Genomic DNA, 20,739 nt, shown 5'->3' with positions numbered 1-20,739 from the left:
AGCCTGGGCACCACTGGGGCAGTGGCTGAAGAGGAATCTTTCCTTGCAGGAGGATGTACAGGCTGGATGTGGGAGCTAATGGAATCCTGGAATGGCTCTGTTGAGGTTTTACACACTCACCTTTTGTGGTGATGGTCCTGGGTGGAAAATTCACAGCGACTCCTTGGATTTCTCCTCCTTCTCCCTCTGCCCAGAGACAGCTCAGGGAGATCACAGGGCTCTAAATGTCTGCAAAATTACTCAGGCACCTCTCCAGAGAGTCCCTCTCGTTCTGGGGAGTCGTTTGAAATGCAGATGGGGAATATGGGGGTGGTGACCAGGGCACAGGGCACAGCCAGGCACAGGGTGAACCCGCAGGTCATGCCAGGGCACAGGGGGTCATGCCAACCCCCTGTGATTCTAAGGCTTGCAGAGAGCAGGGATGAGCCAGGCTTTGCTGGGAGAGCTGGGACCAGCTCACCTTGAGACTGAAATAGGGGGTGAAATGGCCGAAACTGCCTTCAGTTGCAGAAAATGTTCAATATTTGGGCGATTAAACCACCAGCGCTGAGCGGTTCAGGCTGCCCTGGGGAACAGCAGCACTTTGGGAGTGGGATGAGCTGCTGGGCTCCTCCTGGGAGTGATTTGTGTGCTCTACCAAGGAAACCCCAAGGCAGGGGATAAACCCCCTCTCTCACAGTCCAGCAGCTCCACAGTGAGGAGGTGGCAGGAGCATCCCGGGTGACCAGGGTCACTCTGCATCTTAACACACAACATTGATTGTGAGCAGGAGAGAATTACATTAATATAGTCACTTGTCACTGAGGGCTTATTAGTAATCTCCACTCATTAGTCTGGAGAGAATAAGGATGTGACCTTGTTAACGTCCTTGGGCAGGGGAAGGCTGAGTGACCACTCGGAATTGATTTATTCCTTCGCCCCTGAACTGTGTGTGTGGCTGTGGCCGTGGGCACACCTGGCTGTGGGCACGTGTGGAGGTGTTTCTGTAGCTGGAATGGAGAATTGGCATCTCCTCCCCTGCTCCATCAGCGCCCTTCGGGCTGGTTGAGCCGGGAACGAGCAGCTGTATTGTGCAAACCAAAAATAAATAAATAAAGGGACCTGCTGGTGATTGACGGGAAGGGACGAGAAAAGTGACAGATCCCGTCCCCGGAGGCCACATCCCGCCCCTGCCGCTCTCCCGGCGCTGTGTGGTGCTGCTTGGTGGGGATCTCCCAACTTGCAGCTGCTCTGGAGCAGCAGCATCCAAACCCCGGGGCTGGGAGAGGAGGGGGAAGCTGCTGCCAGCCCCCCTCTGCTGCCACTGCAGCATCTGATGAGGGCAGGATGGCTCTGCTGGAGCTGCAGAGTTTTGGGGTCCTCTGACCCCAAAAGGAGGACATGGAGGGGCTGGAGCATGTCCAGGGAAGGGAATGGAACTGGGGAAGGGTCTGGAGCAGCTGAGGGAGCTGGGGGGGCTCAACCTGGAGAAAAGGAGGCTCAGGGGGGACCTTCTGGCTCTGCAACTCCCTGACAGGAGGGGGGAGCTGGGGGGGGGGGTTCAGGCTCTGCTCCCAGAGGACAGGGCAAGAGGAAACAGCCTCAAGTTGTGCCTAGAGAGGTTTAGGTTGGATATTAGGGAAGAATTTCTTCATGGAAAGGGTTGTCCAGCCCTGGCACAGCTGCCCAGGGCAGGGGTGGAGCCCCCATCCCTGAAGGGATTTAAAAGCTGCGTGTACTTGGGGACACGGGTGAGTGGTGGCCTTGGCAATGCTGGGGGAACGGACTCGATGATCTCGGAGGTATTTTCCGACCATAATGATTCCATGACTCCGTAATTCTCGCTGCGGGTGGAACCAACCCCCAGAGCAAAGCACGGCGGATCCTGCCTCCTGCTGCAGCCCCGGGGCACGATCCCAAAGTGCCTCTGCCACCTCAGCAGCCCTGCGTCAGGTGATCTGATTTTATCTGTCCCTCTCGGGAGGTTCCCGTGGGTGCCGATGGTGCCCTGGAGGTTCCCCCGCCCCCACCTGCGGCCCTTGTTCCCCATCCCGCCGAGCTCCCCCGTAATTCCAAGTGACAATTCCCACCCCCACGGACACCCTGCCAGGGAGGAAACGTCAATAAGAGTGGAAGCGAAAGAAACCCTCCAATTACCGGCAGCGCGGAGGGGCTCGATAAGTGCCATTGATCAGGAGCCTGTCAGCGCGATCGCTCAGCGCTGCCTCCGTCAATAGCGGCGCCGGAGGGGAGGGGGATGCTGGACCCCCCGAGGGGCTCTGGGGGGCCCGGGCGGGTTTGTGATGGCCAGGAAAGGCTTTTCCCAGCCGGTCGGACCTGCCCGGCAGCTCCATCCCTGCGAGCGCCAGCCCGGCGGGGGCACCGCTGGCGATTCTTCATCGGCCGCTTCCTCCGGCTGCTCTTCTGTTCCTCAGAGCCGCGTTCCGAAGCCGCGCAAGACAAGCCTGAGAAAAATTTCGAGGGGCCGCTGCCAAGTACTTTTCGGCGGAGAGTTTCGGTTTTGTTGAGGGCCGGGCTGGTTTTGTGTCGGTGAAAAGGCCGTTTTGAGGGGGGCGGTTCGGGCTGGCCGTCCCCCCCCGCCGTGTCGGAGCCCCAAGCGTGACAACCCCATCCGCCACCCGGGCGGCCCCGGAGCCGCTGCGGCACAAAAGGGACCGGCGGGCAGGGCTGGGCTGCTGCCAGGAGGAGAAGGGGACAGAGGAATCCCAAAGGGGCCGATCCTGCCCCTCACCGGGACGGCTGAGGCGGAGCGGAGATGAGGGGCTGATGGTGGAGCATCCCCTGCAGGGGGCTGTGCTTGGCACAATCCTGCCCTTGTCCCCCCAGGTTTTCCCGGGGTTCTGGTTTCCCCTGGCAGGCTGTTTCATGCTTTGACATTTATTCTGAGCGGGGGGTGAAGAAGGAGCTTGGCTGGGCTCTGTGTCCACCTCAGTTTGAAGCTCAGAGCTTGTCTCAGGCAGGCTGGATTAGGTGGGAGGAATGGGGGTTTTTGGTTCTCTTACAGTTCTATCCTGGTGTTGCCCCTGCCAGAGGGCTCCATGTCTGTCCTGTCCCCAGTGCTGTGATTGTGCCTCTCTGGGTTCACCACACCCCTCACTTCCTTCCAGTTGGTGACAAAGGGTGTCCCCAGCCCCCCCTCAACTCTCCTGCAGATCTCTGGGCTGTTTTAGGCACTGCCACGATCACCCAAACCTTCCCCAGACCCTGGCACGGGGTGCACAGAACGTGTGGAGCTCACAGGAGCACAGAATATCTCAATTTGGGAGGGATCATCGAGTCCAGCTCATCCCTGGTGCTTCAGTCCATCCCACGGGGGAGCAGAGGTGGCCTCAGAGCCACCAGCCCTGGGGAGGGGATGAGTCCCCGTGGGCCACCATGGCTGTCCTGGGTGTGACAGGCTGCCTAACTCCCCTCTGTGCTGCTGGAGGGACGTGTGGTGCTGCTGCCACCCACCCACCGTGTCCTTGCCTCTCAGTTTGATCCCCATCTCGTTACAAGGCAGATAACGAGGGGTGGCCTTGTCCGGGTCTGATCTGGGTGTGCATTAAAAATTCATATTGCTCTGCTTTGAGGAGCATCAGGGAATGTGTGAGGACGTTGCTGCATCCACGGGGCTGAGCAGGGATCACAGCAAGGCCTCTGTCATCTCAGAGGTTCATAACACTTGAATTACTGAGCAGGAACTGGGAATGAGCGACTCCTTTCAGCATTAATCACTGATGGGGCCAGACCTCTTCTAAACAGTTTTTTTTCTAGGCAAACTTTCTTTAAATTAAGGCAAATTCAGGCTTAAAGGTTTAGTGACCACCTCACTCCAGCTGTGCCCAGCTGTGGGAACCTCATGTCAGCATCGCAGCACAAGTTGCCTGTAAGTGTGTGTTAACACAAACCTTGCTGTTAGTGGGTTTCTGGTTTCATGGCATCGTGGGCCAATGACAGACCATCAGTTGTGTGTGTGATGTCCCCAGCCCTGACTTACAAACACTCCCCAAACCCCTCAGTCCTGCTGGGGGGAAGTTGGAGCCAACTTGATGGATGATGAGGAAGGGTGACCAGCGCCCTTTGGAAAGAAATCTGGCTGTGAAACCCTCCCCAGCTCAGCTGGGAAGCTCCCAGTGACGGATCCCACTCTTTGCACGCAGCACGACCTGGGTGGAGGGCAGGGTGGAAACTCTCCTGATTTTATTGGGAATCTGAAGAGATTTGATGATTTTTCCGAGCTGTGGCTCCTGGAGTCACGGGACAGGGCGAGTTTCAGTTCTTGTGTGAAGCCAGTGTGTCCTGAAGGCAAGAAAACTGATGTCTCAGGAAGCAGAGGAAGCTTTGGAGAACCACAGCCCACATTGTATCTGCGAGGCTGTGTTTGGAAACACTCCCAGTTTGAGCTGGAATTTGGCTGAAGGTGGTTGATGTTCTGCTCACCTGCAGCAAAACCTCAGCATTTACTTCTTGCAGAGCTGTGAAACCATTTGGAGATGCAAAGCAGCTCCCAAAGCAGCTCCCAAAGCAGCTCCCAAAGCAGCTCCCAAAGCAGCTCCCAAAGCAGCTCAGCCCCAGGTGAGTGCTGACAGCCCGGTGAAGGGTGGTGGCTCCTCCATGATTTGGAGGTCTCAGCGGATCAGAGGAGAGCAGTTGGGAGCAGCAGGAAGTGGAAGGATGCTGGGGCAGTGTCTGGGTGTCCCCAGCACAGACAGGCAGGTTTGTCCTGTGCCACCTTGGGTCACCTCATCAGCACAAGGCCGTGCACGTGCTGCGCGTCGGCTCCTGGGGTGCCCGTGCAGGACGCAGAACAACTTTAAAGAACAAGGGAAGCTGTTGCCACTTCAAAACCCCTCTCAGAATTGATGCCAGGACTCCAACAGACTGATGCTCCTTTCTTCTCCCGTTAATTAATTCCTTTGCCTCCAGTGAATTTCCATCTCTCAGTTGTGCTGCAATCAAAGGGCTGCGAGCAGCGAGGCTCACATTAGGAACAGACCCATCCAACCTTTTTTTAATCTTCCTGTATCAGTTCCTCGCCTTTTCCCTGTGCTGCCACACTGCAGCTGAAGCACAGATGCCAGCAGATGAGTGGCTGGAGGAGAGCTGGGGCACGCAATCCCCTGGAGTTTGCTCCCAGCAGGTCTCCTTTGCCGACAGGGAGAGTCCGGATGCGTTTTGCTCGGAGACGCCGGCGGGCAGTGACGTGGTCACCTGAGAAGTGCCTGATGATTTATGGTGTTATTAAAGGGAGATGGGAAGAGTGGAGAAGATTTGTAGCCCCTGCACGGAAACCCCCGTGTCTGACCCTCACACCACAGATCCCAAGGTATTAAATATCCAGGGAGGCTTTGAGGGAGAGCCCTGCACATCTGGGAGCACTTGGCCGGATACTCGAGGGCCTGGACAGTGTTTAATTCAATGTAATTCACTCCTTGCCCCGCTGTGGACTGGGGGAGGCTGTTCCTGCTGGAAGGGAGGCCGTTCCTGCTGGAAGGGAAGCTGTTCCTGCTGGAAGGGAGGCTGTTCCTGCTGGAAGGGAGGCTCTCCCCCAGCCTCGTGGAAGAGGAACGTGCAGCCACAGCTGATGGGAAGGTGAAGATGTGCCTTGCTGTGGGGCCTGCTGGGGGATGAGGGTGGGGCTGTGGGAAAACAAGTCATCTGCAGGTGGTGGAAGAGCCAGGGCTGGAGTCTTCAATGCCTGGTGGGAGCTCAGCCTGATCCCAACCCCCAGCTCTGTGTTCTCCACAGTGATGGCAGCTCCCAAAGAGCCTCCACAGCTCATTTCCAGCACCTTGTGACGCTTTGGCTGTCCTTGGGCAGATTGTTGGATCTTCTTCTCCTGCCCTGAGAAGTCTGTAGAGGCCCAGGGCGGTGCAGCTGGCTCAGGTGGTGGGAGCTGTGCTGCTGGAGCAGCGCAACATCCCCCCTCCTCCCCGTTTGTTTTGGGCAAACAGTGATTTTTAGGTGCAAGTGGGAGATAGAAGAGGCTCTGATGGGCATGTTCACCTGCTGGAAGCCTTCACAGCGCCCAACTCGCAGCCTCTGCTTTGAGCTGGGCTGGAAATGAGCAGAGTGGAGGATGCACATGTTTTCAGGGAACAGGGGAGAGCTGGCAGGGGTAGGGATAAAAGCAACATATGTCTGATTGAGCAAATGGAGAAATGCAGGCCAGATGGCTGGAAACACTAAGAACTGTGTAATAATTTCTAAAGTCTTTGCTCTCTGGAGCAAGATTAGGGCACTTGCAATCTCTTCCTCCCTGCTCAATTTGCCTCCTGTGCTGGCCACGTTGCTCGTGGCTTTGGGCAGAGCTCTTAATGCTGTTTGTGACCTTCAGGGATTTGGGGAATTGTTATCTGGGCTATAAATGGGGAATATCATTCAGGGAGCAGCTGATGATTGGGAAGGGTGACCCTCTACCCCAGGGAGGTGGGGCTTTGGCAGTGCCTGTCCCATCCCAGGTGTGCTGTAGGGTCTGAACAGCCTGGCAGGAGTTGGGAGAGGTCCTGGGGGAGGCTGCTCACAGAACTGTGGGTTAGTTTGGGTCAGGAGGGACCTCAAACACCATCCAGTTCCCCCCTCTGCCACGGGCAGGGACACCTTCCACCAGCCCAGGTTGCTCCAAGTCCCGTCCAACCTGGCCTGGGACACTTCCAGGGATCCAGGGGCAGCCACAGCTTCTCTGGGCAACCTGTGCCAGGGCCTGCCCTCCCTCCCAGGGGGGAATTCCTTCCCAATCTCCCATCTCTCCCTGCCCTCTGGCAGTGGGAAGCCATTCCCTGTGTCCTGTCCCTCCATCCCTTGTCCCCAGTCCCTCTCCAGCTCTCCTGGAGCCCCTTTAGGCACTCAAGGGGTGATCTTTATGTAAAAACCCCCAACCAACCAAAGTTCCTGGTGTCCTTTGAGGGGAAGGGCATGGTAGGGGCAGAAATCACAGCTACACCAAACTGGAAATCCTAAATAATCCCAAAATAACACAGGCTGCAGTTTTTGAAGTGCTTTGGTTCCTTGTGCAAAGCGAGGGAAGGGAAAAAAAAAAAATCTGTGTATAAGCCCTGTTTCAAGGAAATGAATTGCAAATAAGAAGACCAGCTTCGAGTTAATTCTTCTTTTCCAAGCACAGCTCCGTGCAGTGTTTTGGAAGTCAAGGGATTTGGGGATCGGGCGATAGCGTCGATGTTTTCTGGTAACAAGTACAAACTGTAGCGGCTTTTAAGGCTTCAGAAGCTGTTTCTGATTAGGATCTTTTCTTTTGACAACTTTTTTTTTTTTTTTTCAGGGAAAAAAAAAAAAGAAAGGGAGGGGGGAAAGGGCTTTTTGTAACACAGTCGGGCTAAAGATGGGGGGAAATCTGTTTGAAATATGCAGGGACCTGAAAGCAAGTCTTGAGTGAATAATAAGTTTAACTGACCTTAAAATATCCCATTGCCATGAGGGATTTGAGAGTAATACTTCAAATGGATTTTTGATGAGGCTCTGCAGGCTGTGGGGAATTGAATATTTTTACCCAACACGTTTTCTGATCTAAATTTCCACAATAACCAGGGGGAAAAAAAAAAAACAAACCTATTTGGGAATGCCTAAAGAAGGGTTTGTTTGGGGGTTTGTGTTGTTTTCCTATAAAGCTGCTGCCGTGCAGGGAAAAAAAACAATTTACTGGAAGGTCACTTGGCAGAATTACCTTTTTCCCCCAACATTAAATTTAATCCTGAAGTCGTCCTGACCCCCAAATCGCAGGACAGACCATCCCTGTGGTCACTTCTCCCTAAAGGAGAAGCAACCAGCACATTCTGGACTGTCTGTCCACCTGTCCATCCACCTGAGGGGACAATTCAATCATTAATGGACAGAGGGATGTTTGGTGTCCTCAGACATGGGGAGGCTCTGCCAAGGGCTCTGCTCCTTCCCCCCATCCTGCAAAACAGAGCACAAAGTGGCTTTTTATGTCAGTCCCTCATCCCAAGTAACGAGCCAAGGAACAGCCTCAAGCTGCACCCAGAGAGGTTTAGGTTGGATATTTGGAAAAATTTCCTCATGGGAAGGACTGTCCAGCCCTGGCACAGCTGCCCAGGGCAGGGGTGGAATCCCCATCCCTGGAGGGGTGGAAAAGCCACGGGGATGTGGCACCTGGGGACATGGGGGAGTGGTGGCCTTCTCTTCCAGCCTCTCGTGCTGGTTGCAGCCCTGCCCTGGCCTTGGCTCCCTGGATGCCACGCTGGGATACAGGGATACAGGGATCGATGTGCCTGTCAGGCTGCAGGTCCCATCCATCATCCCCCTGCTCATCCATCATCACCCAGGAACTGAAGTGTCTGGGTGAGGATGGGAGATGAGGAGTGGATTCAAACTGCAGGCTGCTGGAACTGCTGGTTTCCCTCTCCCTCAGGAACACCAAACTGCTGCCTGAGAGCGTCAGTGAGTGCCCATGAGCTCCCTGCTGGGCTCTGGGTAGTGAGGAGCCCTTGGGAAGGCTGATTTGCCTGATCCCAGGGTGTCTTTTCCATCAGGAAGAGCAGCTGTGGCGGTGGGACACACTAACACTGGAAGGTTGGGATGTGCTCATGTTTTTCCTCCTGGAAAAGGCAGTTTGGGGACAAACCAGCAGCAACAGGCTGTCCCTGGAGACTGGGGTCAGCACTGGGAGCCTTCTGATGCCCCAGGCCTGGCAGAGTCCAGCCCTTGGCTCCAGGGAGGATTCTCCTGCTTGGCAGAATGGCCCTGCCTGGGATGGGGGACAGGGACACCCCAAAGGGGGTCTGCCTGGGGGGTTGCTTTGTGGGAAGAGTGTTGAGGTCTTTACAACCTCTCTCTTCCCACCCAGACACTGGTCCTGAGCAGGGGCTGGGGAGGCTGAAGCCCAGCAAAGCAGGGACTGGTGGGACTGGTGTGGATGGGGCTGGTGTTGGGGGACAGCTGCTGGTTCTGGGCTGGGCTGGCTTTGCCCTCCCCTGAGCTGTGGGCTGTGGTTGGGGTCCTGCCCACCACTGAGCTGCAGCTTTGCATGGAAATGTGCAAACTTCCTCTCCTGGATCCTCATCCTCCCTCCAATCCGGCTGGAAACGGCCGGTGGGATCAGCCTGGCTGGGGGAAGATGGGCAGACAGACCATGTGATTGCTTAAGCCACATTTCCTTAGGAAACCAGGCTAAAAATAGTCAAAATCCAGTTCTTTCCCACAAAACAGCTCGGATTGCCACAAAGCAACGCTTCTCCAGGGAAGAAATGTTTTGTCAGAGAATTCCCAGTTGTTCCTGCTGGAGAGAGGGAGGGAGGAAAGGAGCAATAACACCAGGGGGAGAGACCCTGGGTGGATGGAGCCTCCATCTCCATCCCCTGGGGCTCACCCAGTGCTGGTGACAGGAGCTGGGAGCTGCCCACGGCTCAGGAAGATGGAAGATGTTCCCTATCATGGAACCCCAGACTGCTTTGGGTTGAAAAGGACCTTGAGACCATCTAGTCCAGCCCTTTGCCATGGGCAGGGACACTCCCCACTAGCTCCAGGTTGCTCCAAGCCTCGTTCAACCTGGCCTGGGACATTTCTGGGCTCCTCTCCCGCTTCCCCCTTTCCCGGCTCCTGTGGGATGCCACGGGATGGGATGGCACAGGGCAGCCTGGGCTGTGCAAGGGGTGGTGGCTCCCATCCCTTCCATGCTCTGGGGTGAAGCTCCTCGCCAGGAAATGAGGCTTTTGCTGATAGGGAAAAAGAAAAAAAAAAAAAAAAAAAGAGAGCTGAATTTGTTTCCCATCTTCCCCCAGGCTGGATTACAAATTTGACACAGATGGGGAATCTTTGTTGTTTCTGTGGAAAACTGGATGTAGTTTTCATCCCAGCAAGAGCAGCATGACAGCATCTGACCCGAGACAAACACCAAACCAACCCATTCCTGGGTTTTTGTCGGTGGTGGAGGGACGGATGAGCTGCTCCAGCTCGGAGCCATCGTGAGCTGGGACACATGGAGGGTGTGGGACACAACAGGGAGGAGATGGGGACCAGCACAAGGGGATTTTAGGCTGAACTCTTCCCTGGGAGGCCCCAAAACTGACCTGTGGCACTGGGATGCAGGGATCTGGCTGATGGATCCGTTGCAACCTCCACTCTGGCAGGGGTGGAGCAAGGGGATGGTTTTGGGCACCTTTTGGGCTTTGCTCTCCCACCACGGGGTGAAACCTCTCTCCTTTGAGCTGCAGTTATGGCTCCTTTGCCCTGCTCAGCCTGGGAAGGTGGTGGTGAGGAGGGCTGGGCAGGCCTGGCTCCATCCCTCATCTTTGCAGGTGACCTCTGAGGATGGGAGTAACCATCACCTTCAGATGGATTAACCCAGGGGCAAGCTGGGGCTCTGCAGAGCTGTTGGCAGCTCCAGGCCACCAGGTTCTTGCCAGGGCCAGGCAGCAGCAGCTCTGCCATCACCTGCCTGAGCTGTCAAAGGCATTAGTGGGAAATGGGAATGCCTGGATCCTGCCTGGCTGGGGACCAGGGCTCTGCCATCGCGGCCTTGCTGCCTCAGCACATTTCTGCCCCTCCTGCCCACCTGCAGCTGTGGAATCGCTGCCCCCCATCCTCCCTCCTGTCCCCCCCTGCCCCACTCCTGCAGCTCCCAGGGCTGGGACATCTGCTCCCTGCCCGAGCCCATCGAGGGTCCCGGTGCCCCAGCCAGGAGCTGGTGCTGCAGATGCTGCTGCTGCTCCTCTGCCAACCACTGAGCCCTGCCCAGGCACCTGGGGAGGTGAGGGGGGTCCCCTCCACAGGGGCACTGAGAAGCACAGTCACCTCAGTGAGCTTTATGATCCCAAATTCCTGTGTGGATCTGGCCAAGAGAGCTCAAAGCCATCACTGGAAATGGTGGTGATGGATCCCCACGGCCCCACTGCCGACCTCAGCTCACGAGCAGGGGCTGATTTATGTTTTCTTAGGTAGAAAGGAGACAGTTCTGGATGTGTTTCAGAACGACTCATGGCTGGTTTGAGGCTGAAGCTTTGAGCAGGACTCGCTGCTTGTTCAGCAGGGGACAGCCAGACTGGGACAGCATTTTTGCAGAAGCCTCATGAGATGCAGGCAGTGGATCCCCACTGGATCAGCACCTGGGGGGACGTTGTTCTGATGGCAGGGGATGGGCTCTTCCCATGCTAGGAGCATCTTTGATTTCTAACTCATTACATCCAACCTTGATGAGCTTCTTTCCAACCTCCACCTGCACCGTGGTGATTCCAGCAGGACCTGGTGGCCCTGGCACAGAGCTTTGGATCCCAGCTCTGACCCAGCAACCTGGAAGGTCAGAGTACCCATTTTTGCCCTTTTAAAAGAGAAGAAACTTCATAAGTGACTTGAAAATGTTGGCACGAGTTATGCTAAAGATCACGAGGCTGGGGGGAACCTCCTCTGTTCCCTGAAGGATGTTGGGGGGTTCCATCACCCTGTTACCCGGAGGGATGGCTGTGCAGGAGGAGGGTGAGGAGGAGGATGAAGGGCTCTCCAGGGCACAGGCTGGAAGGGATAGCCAGCCCTGCCAGAGGGGACAGCCAGCCCTGCCCGTGGTGGCCTTGGAGTGGCCATCTGGAGAGCCTGGGAGCCCCTTCCCCAGCGCTCTGCGAGGGTCCGGCCGGGCTGGGCCAGCCCCATACTGAGATCAAATAAACACAAATACCCTGAAATTATTCATGGCTCTGGGGACTTGTCTCGATGCCTCGTCAGCATCTGTTAATCAAATCAAAGCAGCTGCCAGCGCCGGCCAGCGGGAAGGTCTCGCTCTGGCAGACATGTGTGGATTCCTCCTTTCTCTTCCTGCCTCGCTCCCGCTGCTCCTGCACCTGCGGCGGGATTGGGACTGGGGTGTCGATGTGGGCTCCTGCCCTGGGGCTGGCAGGGCTGGCAGGGCTGCTGGGTGTGCCCCTCACCTGCACCCCGGGATCGGGGCAGGGAGGGTTCCCAGGGATCGGGCACTGCCGAGGGTGGGGCGGGTCCTGCCACCTGCACGATGCCCTCATTAATTAGTCTGAGCTAATTAGCTGCGAGCTGTTGGCTCAGGCCGGCGCTGCTCGTGGGCTGGGGCTGCCTGCAGACACTGTCCCCCAGGACTGGCAGCGAGGGGATGGATGCACTTGGAATGGTAGTGACAGCACAAGGGGGAATGGTTTCCCACTGCCAGAGGGCAGGGAGAGATGGGAGATTGGGAAGAAATCCTTCCCTGTCAGGGTGGGCAGGCCCTGGCACAGGTTGCCCAGAGAAGCTGTGGCTGCCCCTGGATCCCTGGGAGTGTCCAAGGCCAGGTTGGAGCACCCTGGGCTGGTGGAAGGTGTCCCTGCCCATGGCAGGGGGTGGAATTGGGTGAGTTTTAAAGTCCCTTCCTTTTGCTCAACCAAGCATCAGGAAGTGAAAGAATTCCCGTTTCTTCTTCCCGTGTAACTTTGAAGCTGCAAAAAAAAAAAGTGATTTTTGTGACCTTTTCATGCCCTTCCTGTGCTCTCCTCCATCTAGGTGGGAAATGGGGAACAACCAGCCCATTGCTGCAGGGGAATAATTTAGTGAAAACCAATATGTGAGGGGTTTTATTTGTAATTGAAAACAAAGATTTTAGACATACTGAAGAGTGGTCTCAGGGTTGGGTTTATTTTCTATGTTTATTTAACAGCAGAAGATTTTGCATCTGGACAGCTTGCTTGGAGCATTGAGACTGGGAACAACTGGTCCATAAAAAAAATAGCTGGAATTGTCTTAAATGTGCTTTCACCGTGTCACAGCCATCAGATCAGGGTGTGCATTGGGATGGTCAGGGTTGTGGGGTCCCCTCCCCTCCCCAGCCTGAGCTGCACAGCCCCCTAAGAGCAATTTTCCCTTGTTTATTGGAGCACCAAAGGATCCCAGTTACCAGGGGGATAAAATCCGTCCCCGGTGTGGGTGCAGAGGAGGGTGATTTGTGTCTGCCCGCGCTCAGACAGCAGGTCAGGTCAGAAAGCACAAGATGCCTGGGGAGGGCAGAGCGTTGTTTAAAGGCTGCTGGTGCTGAAAGGTGCAATAATCCGCTGGATTACTTTCCGGGGGAGCTGCAGGAAAATTTACTGCCTTGGAAAGGGATTATCACAGCGCCCGCTGCCAGCGGATTTCTCCCCTTTCTTTTCCTAAGAGGAAGGAAGCTTTTCATTGAATTCCTGCTGCTCGCGCCCGCCAGCGCCGCTCCCCCCGCCCACAACCACCGCAGTTCCCACCGCTTGGGAAGGGAGAAGATAATCCTGACCACGCCAGGTTTTATCCTCATCTCCCCTCTCAGGTGGCAGAGGGAAATTCAAGGCCGTGTTTGAGGTGTGAGGTCACAGGTGACCAGCGAGCCTGGGGGTGCAGAGATGAGGAGGGGGTCGGGTTTGCTCCGGAGGGATGAACGGGAAGAAGGATAAACAGGAGGAGGGATAGGGTCCAGGAGCATTTCCCCAAGGCCCAGCCGTGGGAATGGGCTTTGCAGGGATGCCAGGGGAGCCAAAAGAGCCCAAACATCCCTTCCTGCGAGCGGGGACCAGCTCGAGTGCCTGCATCCCCCATCCCGAGCTGTTCCCTGCCAGAGAACGGAGCTGGAGCAGCTTCCCAGGCCGGAACCCAGGGCTGCTCTTGCACCGAGTTCACAAGTCCTTTAACAGTTCCACCCCCCTGGGCCTGGGCTTGGCAGGGGGGGGGCTGGTTTTGTTTGATTTCCTTCCCCTGGAAGGCAGGAGGGCGGGGGCCGGGGCAGCAAACCCCTTTAATTGTGTGCAATGAAGGCTGACAGTGCCGAGGCGCAGCCTTTAAAAGGGGTACTGAACCTTTAATTCCTGAATAAATCATCTCCAGTCTGTTGCTCCTTCATCTGCAAGCTGTTTGAGCGCGGCTACACAGGCACTGCTGGGAAGGGTCATTTGGAGATCAGAGCCCTCGATTGACCCGGGTCACAGGCAAGACACCTGCCACAGGCTGTCCCCTCGCCCCCGGGACGCCAGCACGGGGAATCAAAGGGACACTGGGGATCCAGCCCAGAGGAGAGGAGTCCTAATTGCTGCCACGCAGAGGGGCTTCATTCCAGGGGGATGGAGAGGCTGGGTGTGCCCGTGGCATCCCTGCCCTTGCTGTGCACCAGCCCTGGTCCAGCGTCCCACCACAGCTGGGCACATGCCAGTCCCTGCTGCCTCAAGGGGTTTGGGGGATTCACTGTCCCCCCACACACACAGCCCCCATTTTCTGAGGGGTTCTGGGGGCTTCCTGGAGCTGTTCTGTTCCCCACCTGTTTCAACCCAAGCAATAGGTGCAGCTGTTTTGTCGCAGATGGTTGTTCAGTCCGTGCTTGTTGCAGGGGAAATGCTGCTCAGCACGGGGGTGGGTTTGCTTCAGACCCCCCTTCAGCCACTGAGGCAGCACCACCCTGCCCTTGTGCCATCTCTGGGTGAGCTCCAGAGGTAGGAAATGTCCCCATGGACTGTGGGGCCCCCAGTGCTCATTTCTGTAGCTGTGGGTGGTGACTCCAGCAGGGAGCAGGAGGTCCAGGATGCTCCTTTTGGACCCCAGCAGGGAGCAGGAGGTCCAGGATGGCTCCCAGGCTTTGTGCCACGGCCCAGGGACACCCCTTTTGGCACGAGCACAGGGGGATCTGAGCAGTGCTGACTGTGAGGGTTCCCTGGCAGAGTCAGTGGGGAGTTCAGCTGCTCACATTTGTGGGGTGACCCCACATATCAGCTCCACACTGGAGAAGGGAGAGGAGGGACTATCTCTCATGGATGCTGAGGCCAAACAGCCGTAGCTCCAGAGCAGGGAAGGTGCTGTGTCCTTGTTGAGGCTGATTGCTGCTCTCCATAACCACTGGCTGTGATGGGCATTCACCAGAGCCTTTGGAATAAAAACCTTCAGGGCCTGGAGCTGCCCTTAATTGCATTCTCTGGCCATACACGTGGGCAGGACAGGAGTAGAAGCGTGGGGTGGCTGAGTGGAGCTGGGATTGGTGTGGGTGGGGACCGTGGGGTTGGGGTGGACACAGCCTTTTCTGTCCCTTCCTGCCAGGGAATTGGGATACACAGAAGTCTGGGGGACTCTGGAGATGGGAAAAGCAGACGTGTTTTCCCCCGTGGCCCCGGTTCCTGTGGGGGGTCATAGCTGGGTGTCAGGTGACCGGTGAAAGCCACTCCATTAGAAATGCAAATGCTGGCTCCAGCCTCCCTCCTTTCCCTCACTCCTCATCTCCCACATCCTGATGCCACAGGAAGGGTTTGGGAGGGGCTTGGACCCTGTGGGGAACAGCCCTGGCAGGCAGCAGCAGCCAGTCCATAGCATTTTCCTCCATCTCTGAGCCTCTTCATCCACTGAATCCCAACCCAGGGCCCCTGTTCCCGTGGTCTGGGGTCCTCTGTGTTGGCCACAGACCCCCAGTCGTGGTCCTGGGCTATGGCTTAATGGGGACAGGGGCTTCTGGGGGGGCAGGAGGAGGCTCTGGGGGCTGCCCGGGGGATGCTCCAGCTGGGAGCAGGACCGGGAAAACCTCCTCGATGTTCCATGTATCAAACTGTAATTAGGAGCAAAGGGCAGGAGGGTGCAAAGGAGCATTAATAAATTATCGTCCTTGCTGTTAATTGACGTGTCTCAGTCAGCCCGTGGTGGAGCCCAGGGCTCGGCTCCCCTTCCAGGCGCATCCCGGGCTTGTTATTGCCGTCATTAGCATATTCAGGTTTCCCTGCTTAAAGCCAATTAGCTCCCGGCCAGGCCTGATTGGGAAGCCGTGGCCTCATTTGCACATTTTTGAATTGGTGAAAGAATCAAAAATAATGGAGGCAGCTCGGGGATGGGGAATGCCGGGGGGGGTGGGTGGGTTCTGCGGGCTGTGGGGGCACTGGCAGGACCCGCTGCCCCTTCAGAGGAGAGGGGGAATATCACAGTAATGAGGAGGAATAGGGAACGTGGGCTAATTTGCTCCCGGGTGGCTGGGTGGGTTCAGCCCTCCCAGTCCATCTTTCCCAGTTCAGCATTCCCAGTTCAGCCACCCAAGCCCTGCAGAGGTTCAACAGATGCCCCGGTGCATCCTCCGGGAATAGAAGATCATGGAATGGCCTGGGATGGGGGTAGGGACAGCTGCCCACACATACCCCCGCTCTTTTGGGGGAATGGGGGGTCTGGCACATCCCCCGGGAGCAGAGAGCAGGGATCTGGGGCTGGAGCTGTCCTTCCTGACATCCTGTCCCCCTCCTGTCCCCCTCCCTGCTCTCTCACACCTTTCCTGCCAGCCAAGGTGCTGCCATTCGAGCTGCCCTGGAAGGAAGAGGCCCGGTATCTCCAAGTTTCCATCGCTGGTTCCAGTTTAACAACTTCATAGCTGCCGTGGGGCCACAAAGGCAGCCTTGTCCCCGGGGCTGAGATAAGCCTTGGGGGCGATTCATATGCAGATCCGGGTGGTACCGGGTGTCTGCTGCGAGAGGATAAATCTGTCCCAAGCCTTGTCCCCCCTCTCTCCCGGTTCCAAACTGTTTTACATTTACACAAAAACGGTTCTGTCCCCCAGCGAGCCCCTGTCACCCTGCCCAGGAGGGAGGGGGTCCCCTGGAAGCGCAGGGTGTCCCCTGCCCGGGGGGTTTTGTCCCCCATGGCCCATCTTAGAGCCTTGAAAGAGTCACTTTCTTTGCCCTGCAGAAAGCTCTCAACCATGTCCCACCCGGGAGAAATCCCCTCCTTTCGCTCCTTTTGTCTGGCCTTTTTGGTCAGTGCTCATTTTTTTTTTGAAATAATAATAGAAAAAGGGTTTTTTTCCCCCCCTTTTTCTCTTTTTGGTGGCAATATAGAACATGTAAGCCCTGAGCCCATGGTTCCCATCCCCCTGATGTGATGGTCCCCATCACCCCTGTGGTTGGTTTGGGGTTCCCCATCACGCTCCCAGTACAGGTTGGACCTGTATCCATGCCAGGGCAGGTCAGTGGGGATGAACTGTAGGCAGGGCCTGTCCTGCTCTCCTGGTTTGGGCTGGGATGGAGTTAATTTTCCTTGTGAAGCTGCCCTGGGTGATAACTCAGGGATGCTTTGGGCTGGAGAGTTATTTATCAGGTTGAGCTCCTGAGGGTGCATCCCTTGGGCTCTCAGCTCCATGCTGGGAGGAGCTCTCCTTCCTCTGCACCAAAATCATCCCAGAGTTGAGGAATCACAAACCAATTAACTCTGGAAAAGTTCTGTCGGCCCGGTTTTTGAAGTCTACTTTGATTCCCTGCCTGCCACGGCTGTTAATCAGTATTTAATGCATTTCTGCATTTTTATCATCATTTTATCTGCTGTAACTTCCTGCACGTTACCCCAGCAGAGGAAACATTGCACGTGCTGGACATCTCTGTGTAGGAAATCCCGTCTCTGACACCTCTCAAATGCCAGTTGTTTTATCAATTAAAAATCGCAATTTATCAGCTTGATAGAAAGGTTAAAAGGGTTGTATCCCTCCCCCTGGGCACAGTCTCCTCTTGAAATCCCAACTCCTGCCAAGGCTGCCCAGGGCTCCCCCACTGCAGTGCCATGTACCTGTAGGCACTGCCTGGCATTCCCAGGGTGTTCTCTTAAGGTCAAGAAGAATTAACAGCAAATTTAATTAAAGTTTCCGGTGTTTGCATTAAAGTGGGGCACAACAAAGCCCGCTCTGCTCTTTGCCAGTTTAAGCCAGATCTGGAGGGGTTATCAATAATTAACTGGGGTAATTTAGGGGAAAGTATTAGGGAGTTAATGATAATGTGAAATTGTGTAATTATCTCCCAAGTAGCTGGGGGTGATGGAGCTGCTCAGGAAGAGGAGGAGCGGCACAATTAAGCGCTTGGAGGCCGCTGTTCCCGACAGGATTCTGGGATGTTGGGACTCCACTGTCCCTGCTGGGGGGGGACAGTTTGGGGGGTGAAGTCTCTGCCCCCCAGCACAGGCCCAGGGGCTGCAGTTCTGGGGGTACCTGTGCATACAGAGCTGCCCTGACTGGGCTTGGATTAAATATTCTCTGTTAATTACGTGGTGATTAAACATTGGATGGTGTGGTTGATGTTAATTAAAGTAGGTGCAGCTCCTGGGAGCTGAGAAGCTTTGGGTCAGCAGGATGGGGGCAGGGAAGGTGCTGGTACTGCTGGGTGCGGGTGGGTGGGATCTTGGGGGACTCTGGGGGTCCCTCTGCCCCACAGACCCCTTAGGGACGATGGCCTTGGCACCGTGGGAGGGGACAGGTGTGCGTGGGAGGGTCTGATCCTGGTTTGGGAAGATGTTTCCCAGCAGGAACTCTGTCAGCCAGCCTCTCTGGTAAATGCTGTTGTCTGGGGTGATGGGGAAAAGGTGCTGGAAAGGATGGGGACCCCCGGGTGCCCCAGGATTTAGGGATCCCCGGAAGGGCATCCCACTGGAGGGGCTGTGCTGCCAGGAGAGGACACTGGGAACAAGAAGTGGCTCTAAAAACACTGGCACTGTGCAAAAATTTTTAAAAAAGAGGAGATGGGGGGGAAAGCCAAAAGTGGCTTTTGCCTCTTGTCTGGGGGAGGGAGCTGTGCAGGGCCCAGCACCGCTCACAAGTGCTTTTAATCAAGTGTTCTTTCCTGAGTCCAGGGGAAAAATCCCAGAAACCTCAAGCTTTTCCCATTACATAAGGAACAGATGCTGTTGGGCAGAGCCCTGACTTCCCCCCAGCACAGCCTTGGCTGCAGCGTGGCCTGTCCCTGTCCCTGTCCCTGTCCCTGTCCCTGTCCCTGTCCCTGTCCCCAACTGCTGTGGGGTCCTGGCTCCCTGCTGGGCACAACGCTCCGAGCAGTGGGATGGGGATCCCAGGGAAGCTGTGGCTGCCCCACCCCTGGAATTGTCCCAGGCCAGGTTGGAGGGGGATTGGAGCAACCTGGGCTGGTGGGAGCTGTCCCTGCCCATGGCACTGGATGGTCTGTAAGGTCCCTTCCCAAAGCATTCCAGAATTCTATGATTCCTCCTGGAAGTGGAAGAGGGGGACGTGGAGGGTGGCAGGTGCCTGTGCTGGTGGCAGGGAGGACCCGTTCTGTCACACAGGGTGACATGGCTGGGTAATTTCTCTGGTAATTAATGCCTCATTAAAGTGCACGAGGGAACAATCAGGGCAGTGAATTTTCCCCAGCACAATGGCTGGGCCCTCCGAGGTTTCCTGCCTTTCATTCTAGAAGGAAACCGTCTTTTTCTGACCTTAACTGCTCGCTGGCTGGGGCCAGAGGAGGGAGCCCTGTGGGCATCTCTATCCCCAAGCTACTGCTTGGGCATCACCCCTGTGAGGGGATTTTTCTCTTTCCAGTCCCACATGGTGGGTCAGAACCTCCAGGACATGAAATTTGTCTGGAGGTTGGGGATGAAAACCAGCCCTGCCCCAAAAACGTGTGTAGCAGGTCCTGGAGTGTCCTGGGAAAGGATTGAGAAGGGGGTTGTGAGGAACCTCCAAGGGGAACCAACAGCCTGCAGGTGCTCTCTGGATGTGCTGCTGGTGGGGCAGAGTGGCAGAGAGTCCTTCCCAGGGACAGACTCTGGAGGGGACAAAGGGGACACTGAGACTGGGCGAGCGGCATGGAGAGACCAGGACATGGGGACTCCTAGGAAGGAGTTTGAAGATGAGGAGGTGACCAATGGGGTGTGACAAAGGGGTGACAAAGGTCGTGTTTCTGGTTGGCAGGAGGGGAAGGAGAGAGGTGGGTTGTGGTTGGGAAGCCCCTGAGCCTTTCTGGGCAGGTTTTGGGGCTTGTTCCTGCTCAGGGTGGCATCAGGCCCGAGCAGCTGTGCCTGGAGCCCTGACCGTGTCCCTCTGTGCCCCCAGGAGCCTGATGCCAAGGACTCTGGAGGGGCAGATCACCATGGAGAAGACCCCCAGCTACTTCGTCACCAAGGAGGCCCCCAGGCGCATCTACAACATGTCCCGGGACACGAAGCTGATCGTGGTGGTGCGGAACCCGGTGACCAGGGCCATCTCGGACTACACGCAGACCCTGTCCAAAAACCCCGCCATCCCCAGCTTCCAGGCCCTGGCCTTCAAGAACGCCAGCACGGGGCTGATCGACACGAGCTGGAGCGCGGTGAGGATCGGCATCTACGCCAAGCACCTGGACAACTGGCTGCAGTACTTCCCCCTCTCCAGCTTCCTCTTCGTCAGCGGGGAGAGGCTCGTCAGCGACCCGGCCGGGGAGATGGGCCGCGTCCAGGACTTCCTGGGCCTGCACAGGGTGGTGACGGACAAACACTTCTATTTCAACGAGACCAAGGGCTTCCCCTGCCTGAAGAAGCCCGAGGGCAGCAAACCCCGCTGCCTGGGCAAGTCCAAGGGGCGGCCCCACCCCAGGATCGAGCCCCAGGTGGTGCAGCGCCTGCGCGAGTTCTACAGACCCTTCAACATGAAGTTCTATCAGATGACGGGGCAGGACTTCGGGTGGGACTGAGCCACCCCCTGGGGCACAGCACCACACTGGCACCTGCTCTGCCAGCAGTGCTTGGAGCCGGGACTGAGGGCCGGGGATGCTCCTGGCTGCCGGGGGCCCAGGGATGCTCATGGTCATGGTCCAGGGGTGCTCGTGGTCATCATGGTCCAGGGGTGCTCATGGTCATGGTCCAGGGGTGCTCGTGGTCATCATGGTCCAGGGGTGCTCATGGTCATGGTCCAGGGGTGCTCGTGGTCATGGTCCAGGGGTGCTCGTGGTCATCATGGTCCAGGGGTGCTCGTGGTCATTGTCCAGGGATGCTCATGAGCATCGTGGTCCAGGGAGGCTCGTGGTCATCGTGGCCACCCCACCAGCAACCTCCTCCCTTCGTTCTAAT

General features: G+C 56.6%; 1 protein-coding gene across 1 annotated transcript in view; it reads left to right on the top strand.

Annotated features, from left to right (window-relative positions):
- Positions 1-20,379, top strand: part of HS3ST6 (heparan sulfate-glucosamine 3-sulfotransferase 6) — a 26,972-nt gene extending 6,593 nt beyond the window's left edge. Inside the window, exon 2 of the mRNA XM_027905424.1 lies at positions 19,748-20,379. Coding sequence (XP_027761225.1) covers positions 19,748-20,363 — 616 coding nt within the window. The 3' untranslated portion in view covers positions 20,364-20,379. The remainder of the gene's footprint in view (positions 1-19,747) is intronic.
- Positions 20,380-20,739: the final 360 nt, after the last annotated feature.

Source organism: Empidonax traillii, unplaced genomic scaffold (assembly GCF_003031625.1).
Source record: "Empidonax traillii isolate 1590-97213 ecotype Southwest subspecies unplaced genomic scaffold, ASM303162v1 scaffold1155:size169172, whole genome shotgun sequence".
NCBI lineage: Eukaryota > Metazoa > Chordata > Aves > Passeriformes > Tyrannidae > Empidonax > Empidonax traillii.
Note: the sequence above shows the minus strand (reverse complement) of the source record. Positions and strands in the feature narration are given on the sequence as shown.